The 9,210-nt window shown below is 30.4% G+C and overlaps 2 protein-coding genes across 2 annotated transcripts in view; both read left to right on the top strand.

Moving 5' to 3' along the window:
• Positions 1–849, top strand: part of LOC108693845 (protein croquemort-like) — a 17,887-nt gene extending 17,038 nt beyond the window's left edge. Inside the window, exons 9-10 of the mRNA XM_018202998.1 lie at positions 91–304; positions 407–849. Of these exons, the coding sequence (XP_018058487.1) occupies positions 91–304; positions 407–538 (346 nt within the window). The 3' untranslated portion in view covers positions 539–849. The remainder of the gene's footprint in view (positions 1–90; positions 305–406) is intronic.
• A 2,444-nt stretch (positions 850–3,293) lies between these two features.
• Positions 3,294–9,210, top strand: part of LOC108693839 (protein FAM151B) — a 28,824-nt gene continuing 22,907 nt past the window's right edge. The window contains exon 1 of the mRNA XM_018202992.1: positions 3,294–3,375. Within this exon, the coding sequence (XP_018058481.1) occupies positions 3,351–3,375 (25 nt within the window). The 5' untranslated portion in view covers positions 3,294–3,350. The remainder of the gene's footprint in view (positions 3,376–9,210) is intronic.

Here is a 9,210-nt window from a genome sequence, read left to right as displayed (position 1 = left end):
ATATATATATATATATATATATCTAAATTTTTAGATACTTGAGCAAAATCATTCTTGCAATTAAATGAAAAGAAAAACTGATTTGTTTAGAATCTTCAACAATGTACCCAAGATCTACATGCCAATGATTTGGTTCGAGCTGAAAGTACAAATTCCCGAGGAGATGGCTTCTAATTTAAAAAAATTACTAGCCCTTCCAACTGTGATGCTAAGTATCGGCATAACTATGATAGCCATCGGATTAGGTTTAATTGGTACTATACTGTTCCTGTATTTCAAGAAGAAAAGACATGCACCTACAACGGTATATATACGATTCTTAAAACTCTTTAATTATTTTTGCGGTTGGAAGGAGAATATTTTGAAGAGCGTTTTTATCACAACTTACATGTGCAATATTTTATAGGATACCACGGAAAAGGCGGTAGACGAATCGTCTGACAAGAAAACGGAAATGATGTATATGGATAAAACAAGTAGCAATAATGAAGACCCTAATGTTAGAGGCGATCGTCGTTTGTACGCGAAATTGTACTGAATGTTTCTGCAGGGAGAATTTAGAATTCTCTGAAGCTATGTATGAAAATGTGCAATTGTGGAGCAATTTGACAAAAAGGTTGTAGGAAATTTACAAAGTAAATTTTTATTAAATGTCTCAGCTCCACTATAACGGTTGGCGCACTGTCCTAAAATATGTATATGTTTTACATTAGTAGAATGTAAGAAACATACATGTACATGAACAGAATGTTTTATAAATGCACATATGCATAGGCAAATTCACATCAAATTTTTTTTATATACACACATATATTAATGTATAATTAGTATTATAAACAATAATGCATAAAACGCAAAAAAAAGTCACGTAATTATAATAATCGCAAATGTACATACGAATTAGCATATTGCATGCACAGATAATTTTTTATATGTAAATGTGGCAGTTACGTAAAAAAATTCAAGAATTTAAATTCATTTTTTTAACTCAGTAATAGTAAATAATAAATTTCTATAATAATTGTACAAATAATATATAAATTTCTTTAATCGTATATTTGTTGAATTGAAATGTAAATTCTTTTAGACACATGTGTCTTGTATAATTGATACGATGCAGACGAAGCATATAAATAATCAAATATTAAACCAAATATTAAAAAATACGTATATTCCTTTGCAAGAAATACTGATATGTTTCTCTTTCTTGCTCTGCGAATAAAAGACTCATCGTTACATTCCTTATATTACGTAATTCTACTCGAATGATATATTAAAAATTGTTTTTTATAAAATATCAGTTTGGTATGTTAAGACTGACGAAATCGCGTGTGCCAATTGTGTAGTAAAGTTTTGTGTAGCGAAGTTATTTTTTTGCTTTAACTCAATAAATTATTTCTACACATAAGTAAAATTAAAACATAATCAAAATCGAGAAATTACAAATCAAATTGCAAATTTCGTTTTGATTCAGCTATTTTGCAAATTTATTACAATGTTGAAACTGAAATTGCCTTGATCACAAATTGAAGATAATTACAAATTATTCTATTACGCCAAAATATAATTAACGCGGTGATCGAAACGTCGCAAACGAACAAAAGGGTAAAAGAAAAGTTTTATAATGACAAAGTGTGACACTACGAATTTATCTTTTGTTTGAGTGTAGATAATGTGAGACGTATCTCTATTAAATTTAGATTTTTAGATATTAATTAGGCGCATGATGTACACAATCTACACAACGAACTACATTAATATTTAAGTATATAGATGTACAAAATATACACATAATGTATAATACATTATTGAATGTAATATGTATAATACGTTATTCTTGTATCGTAGAATATCGATGAAGTGCCTTGATATTAATTATTATTATTCGAGTTCACATTCTATCTAGATAGAGATTTAGACGTTGTGAAATTTCGAGGTAATGTTATGGCTTTCTCATGCGAAGCGTAGATGTGATGAAATTAACATAAAATTGTTTCATTTCTAGAATTAGTTAAATCCATCAAATATGTATTGTTAGCAATTTTTTTTCACTCGTTATCATTACGCTTAGATTCAAAATTACGTTATCTTTATTATTTCTACAATGCCTCGCGCGATGTGTTATACGAAATTTGTGATATATGTTGTGTTATTTATACAAAAAAAATAGTCATTTATAAATGCCAATAATGTTTAGAATAAGCATTATATATTCAACCTAAGAGTTGCGACAAATATCAATCTTAACATGATTTTAGATAAATGCAATCAACAGAATATAAAAATATATTATGTGTTTCATGTCTAAATACATTCGCCGCGTGCCACTTGTAGGCAATTTTATACTTTACATTTCAATAAAAAAATCTATATTATTTTCATAATATTAAATGATTTTCTATGATTCATAACATTACAATAAAAGCAGATGTTTACACAATCAGTATTTTTTAATAAGTAACATCAACATCAATATTCTTAACTCTTAAGGATCCTCTACATATTAGCATGAAATTGTATGAAATTGAATGGAAAAATAATGGATTTCTTTTTACTATACCTAATAGAAGTCGTGGAAAACCAATCACAATCAAATATAAGGAGAATACTCGATTAGAATTGATCAGTTTCCTACGACTTAAGACTCCACAATTGTTTATGACTTCTATGTAGAGGACCCTTCAAACTCCTTTTCAGCGTATTCGACTTTTTTCTAATATTTTTTTTTTTTAATTCATTTTACTTCATTGCTTATAACTTTTTCGTTAATAAAGATATATACGTTTACTTGATACCATTATATTCTTTAATGTTTTGATTGAAAAAAAAGTTATTTGCAATATATTTACTTTTATGAAAGTTACAGGCAGGGTTATGCCGTACTCAAGGATGTTGTTTTCATAGTTTGATGTTTAAGAGTTGTGAGTTTGATGTTTAAAAGTTAAGAATTTATGTTAAAGTTTTTTATATCTCTTCTCTATATTTTCATAATTATCGCGCCGCGTTATAAATAGCGACTGTGGCTCGATCTCGTAAATGTTTTATCATTCTATATTGCATCCACGTCGGTCACAATCATCAAATGTTAACGTCATTTACTACATTATAGATGTATGATAGCGTATTTCTGTTAAACTTTTGGACAGTTTTAATTACGGAAATCAAATAAATGTATTATCAACAATTGCGTAAATAAAGAGTATAGCAAATATCTAAACAACAAGCGTAAAAAATTTTTTAAAATACGAGATTAATTTGTCATGCTTTACTTGCACGCCATTACGTTACGCGAGATCTAACGTCATCAAACGATTAAATTCTTTCAACAAGAGTTGCATAAACCCGATCGAATGGATAGACCTGCTTCGTGTGCAAGTAAGATTAAGTTAATTATTATCGTTTATTATTATAAATTAAAGAATTTTGCAAAAGCAAAATTTAAATGTGTCGAGAATAGCACGTTTGCTGCAAGTGAAACGCTGAGTAACGTTGATAAGGAATTTATGAGGCATTATCGTGTGTCTGCTGTCGATCATTGCGAATATCATGATTACGAATATGTTATCATATTTGTCTCCTGCAAGAGATTACTTCCAAAATAGAAGTTGCTGATTGTATATATTCATTCGCAGTGATATCGGTAAAATAGTGTCAACGTTTGTTTGCGAAACAACATAAACATAAAATATTTTTATACCTGGCATAACCTCCAATTATAATAATATTTCCTCTATTTATATTCTTGTTTTGATTGTTTTCGAGTAATATCGATAATTCGAGTATATACTTAAATCTTATACATAAAGATTTATAAACTAAGATTGTTCAGGACTGAATTTTAAATAACCAATGAATATTATAATGCATTTACATCTCTATATAAATCTTTAAAAATTATCAATGATCTGCGAATTAATTAGCAGCAATTGTATTGTACAATATTTTAAACATAAGATTTTCATTTACCGACATTTGTTATTTAATAAGATCCGCATATTTCCATTTATATTTTTTTTAATATAAAAACATATTGTGATATAAAATTATATTTTTTAACTTCTCCAATACCGTTGAACAAATCTTATTAGCAAAATTCATAAAATAATCAAGTTCTTTATATTACATAATCTATAATCTCTCGTCAAGTAAATTATCAAAATCGCTTATTGTTTTAGTGAGAGAGAGAGAGAGAGAGAGAGAGAGAGAGAGAGAGAAAGAGAGAGAGAGAGAGAGAGATGGTGAGAGGGGCGTGGGAGTTTTATCCTTCACAGAAGACCAATTATCGATTTACCTCCCTCGCCTTTATCTCCTTTTTAAAATAACTCGTTCACATTATAAGTGATATAGTGATTATTTGTAAAGATCGAGACTGAATTCTAGCAATTAATTTACGCTTTTTCTAGATAGACAGATGAAAGATTAACGATAACGTTCTTAAACTGAGATATTCGTTAAATAAATATGGATACATAAGATTTGCATTGGCTGTATTCAGTAGAGAAAGTTGATCAGTGTGCTCAGTGATCTTCTTTACGATTGGTTTCTACACTCAGATCCAGCGGAAAAACTAAAGATAAGAACTAATATTAAAAAAAATCACTGAACGTTCATTAGTTGATTAGTTTTCTCTGCTGAGCGCAGTCATTATAAACGTTCCTACTTGCTTTCCACGCGTGAAAACGTGTGACGGGAGACAATAGAGAAACATCTTTCGTCAATATTCAATTCTCGATGCGTGACAAAATGCGCACACGTGCGTGAAACAAAGCGAAGTAAAGGAGAGACGATGATGGTGGAACACATAAATGCGGCACGACATGCGGAGATTGTAATATTTGCGACGTGCAGATTATTCTCTTCTTTTCTCTTCTTTCCTTTTCTTTTTTCCTCTTTTTTTTCCTTCTCATGTTGCAGCTAAGCCGCTTACCATCCCGCGAATCGCACGTGCGCGTAACGCGGGCGAACTGAAATCACGTATTTAAAGCGATACAATACGCAATTGTTGACTTTGAATGTTGAATACGCAAACAAGCCGCTAAACAAACATATCGCAGTCGATGAGTTACGACGGAGCGAGGCGCGCAAAGCGCGAGGGATTTTAGAAGCTGAACAAGATATCCGCACGAATTCCGGCAGATCGATGGCAAATAATACGCAAATTATCGAAGAGCGTAAAGCATTTTCAAATGTTATTTCACAAGATGAGATCGTTTACGGTTTGCATTCGCGCGGTTTGATAAGGCAATGAAAATAACATCACGTTCGAAGAGTTGAAATAATATCTTATGATTATCGCTTTGTATTATCAGCATCACGATAGAATGTATCATTTGCACAATTGAAGATGTAATGCTACGTTATAACGCTCTATTAATTAGTTAGAAATTAAAAAACGTTACGCCACGAAGAGGGAACTCGCAAGAAATGTTTCATCTACCATAAGAATTCCCATTGAACGATTCGCTTCATCTATCGTTAATAAAATCATGAAACGCGGAATAGCTCGAGAATATGGCAGACTCGGTTTCTTTGAATTCTACTCTTCCGTGTCTTTTGTTTTTCCGCACCGGCGAGAACTGCACTGAAATCTGCGATGGGATTAGCATAAGGACGAAAATTGGAACGTCTAATTGTCACGTCTACCGCCGCGGAACGTTCTTTTTAAAGCGGATGTATGGCAAGCTCGTCTCCTCGGGACGACGAAGTAAAAAGAATTGTAGTCTCAAGCGACAAAGGATAGCGTTCGTTATTGTCTCATGAAACATTTGTATCTCTATTGTATCTTATCACAGTGTTAAATCATGACTTAGTCGAAAGATAGCGACATAAAAAAATTGAAAGATGTATTAACAATTCTTAGAGAAAACAAAATTTAGTTGTTGAATGCGATTCGAGAATGACTCAGTTGACATCACTAAAAGTAACATAACATCTGTATTATAATAATATCGCGATATAAATGTTACGTTGCTGCGTACAATCAACAGGAAATAAGAATTTCAATAAGAAACCATGTACTGTGGAATATACAGTTAATAAGATAAAATTCTCATTCTCTATTCCATATTCTTTTGGTTATGCGTGTGTAAGTTCCTTACACTGTTGAGTGCGAAATTATAACATAGATATTGCATTATTACTTGTAGTTGCCGACTGGGATTTTCCTACATAACAAATGTAACACTTATTATATAATAGTTACACTGTTGGGTGCGAAATTATAACATATATATTATGTTACTTTTAGTTAGTGGTCGACTTGGATCTTTCTACGCAAGTCGAACATTTTCAAGACTTGCGAGAGATCGCTTCATAAACGTCATTACAAAGAAATAGCTCTGGAAAATGGATATATCTGACTTGACATGACAGCCGGAAAGATTAAAAATGCAGCAATATTTTCTAAGTACCAATCGAATGTTCCTCGTAATAATCATAATTGAAATAATGATCCATTAAGCTGATTAAAGCTAACTGTTATGAACATTAAATGTAGCGTATCCTCGACTATTCTAAAAACAAAATTGCACGAATACGCACGTGTATCTTCATTCTTTTTTCATTCACATTAACTGCGTTGTTGCGAGTGCGCTATCAAATGAAGTAAAAGTGTAATCAATGACGCATATTGGCTTGTTATGTCCCTCGAACAAACTTTGAGCAAATTTATTATCTGCGCGATAACGAGATCTATAAGAAGAAGAAGTATCTGAGAGACGAAAAGATGTCACTTCTAATAGCACAAAAGGACCGCAATTTCAGCACTAAATAAATAAGCCGCCCTTCTGCAAAAATGGCGTGTTGTTCGTTTCGTGAAATTAATTCATTAACACCGCTGACCCGTCAATGACCTGCCAATTTATACACGAACAATAATAGCATTTATGCTTCTTGCAAACGGATATCTCGTTAAGGAAACGATATGTCTAGTCTTTTAATAATTACAAACATATTTTAAATAAATAATATTGCTAAACGTAGACCGTGAAGATTGGAAAATTCATAAATATATAGAACGCACGATTAAATATTTAATTTAAAATTAAAGTTGTATATGTACTTTAAAAATTTAACTTTTATCTCGTGGTGCAGATAATTATGACTGTATTTTCATTATTATTGCTGTATTTTCATCATCGAATAATTACTGCGGCTTCCTTATTCGAAATGAAATATCACGCGATGATTTATTGGAGCATTTAAAATATATAATTAAACAACTATGAATCGTGTGCTGGATACCAAGGAGCAATTAATCGTGAATTCAATAAAACACTCGGAGTGTCATTCCGTAAACATTCCGTTGTTCTTGCCAGCACAGCAAGACGATAAGATCCATTTTCTACAAAATATTACGTGTCTGACATGTCGCATAAACTTGTCATCAACATATGATACAGCTCGATGATTCAAAATAACGTTATAAATAACATTTGATGCCAAGAAATGCGGTGTTTTAATAATCATGTCTAGAAAAGATGATGATCGCATATCTATTTTATTTCTCAGAATTCCGATGATTTGCAATGATTTTGTGCCAACAAGAGCAATTTTTAGAGCGACGTTTTCTCGTTTATGAACCGTTTGTATATAATGCTTTGAATATTCACCGAAACATGTTAGTTTAAATAATTAAAACAATTGTGACAAACAAATAGAATAAAGAAAATGAGTATGTTGCTTTTTAGTCAAATAACATATTATAGTAAGATAAGAAAATTGGCAAACTTTTTTCACAATAAATATATATTGATTTTTTGGAAACGTGAATTATTAATATTACGATCTGTACTGTTAAATAATGTCAAATTACACTCAATTTGAGTTATTTAGAATCATTTTTATTGTCGTCATTGTTCCTATTCAATATGTTAATTTAACTAAAATAATAGAGTTAAATAATTTAACTGAAGAAAATTGAATTTAGTTTATTACTTACTAACAAGGAAAAGAGCTATATTGCAAAAATGTAAAATATAATATATAAAAAACAAAATCTAACGTTATTAATCGAAAAATTACATGTTTGAAATAGGTATTCTAAATAATGGAATTTTGGAATTCTGTACCCGAGTTAGGCTGGAACGTTTGATCATATTAATTTAGATAATAAAAATACTTCGAAGCAATGCACGTTTGAAAAAAGTTTCAAATAAAAATTGTAGAGTTTGAAGAGGATCTTATTTTTTAGAATACGAATCTACAATAGAACATAGGCATTTCCCTCAAAAAAATCGTCCTGGGTCTAAAGTGGACCTTGGACCCAAAATCTAAGTAATATTTGATGACTTAGAGTCCTCTTCAAATCTTACAGCTTTCACTTGAAACATTTTTTTCTTCATTGTTTTCGGAATATTTTAATGGGATATTTTATCTAAATTAAAATAGCTAAACATGTTTCACAGCCTAAAATCCAATTTCTTCATCTCTAGATAATTTTATCCAAGAAATATCTCCCAGAATATAATGGAGATATCTCCTGGCTAAGATTATTCGCAACTTGTCTGAAAGTGAAAAAATTGAGCATAAGTCGAGTACAGAATCTATAGAATCCCAAGGTTTGACTATCTAGAATATTTCAAACTTGATCTTTTGATTAACGTTAATTCTTTTTTGTATCACTTTTGTAATACATTCTCTTGTAAGTGCATATGTTAATACTGTGCAGGCAGAGTACATGATAGGAACTAAAATGACGTCAATGTGGCATCATCTTTTAAAGTGTTAATAGTCTCAGTTGTTTACTTTGAAACTGACCACAAAAATGGATTGATTTGTGTTTTAATACGTATGAAAGTTGTTCTTCTGCTATCTAACAGTGCATAAAGAAAGAAAATATTGAATATTCTTTTCAATTATACAGGGTGTCTCATAACTACCGTATTTCCTGTTAAGAATATATCCTTAGATAATTTGACACGAAAATTCTAATATAAAAATATCGAAGCTACAATAGTTTTTGAATTTTAATTTTAATTTTTGAATTATAATTGATTAAAGATAGTAATTCAAAAATTATTATAGTCTCGATATTTTCGTATAAAGATTTTCGTCTTAGAATGTTCAAAAGAATCCAGAAATAATAATAAATAATAAAGCTATAAAAGTAAAATTTCTTTACTTATAAGCATTTAAAAATAGCTTATAATTGAAAAAAATTATTGTAGTCTCAATATTTTCGTATTAGGATTTTCGTCTCAAAATTATATC

Source organism: Atta colombica, unplaced genomic scaffold (genome assembly GCF_001594045.1).
Source record: "Atta colombica isolate Treedump-2 unplaced genomic scaffold, Acol1.0 scaffold110, whole genome shotgun sequence".
Classification (NCBI taxonomy): domain Eukaryota; kingdom Metazoa; phylum Arthropoda; class Insecta; order Hymenoptera; family Formicidae; genus Atta; species Atta colombica.
Note: the sequence above shows the minus strand (reverse complement) of the source record. Positions and strands in the feature narration are given on the sequence as shown.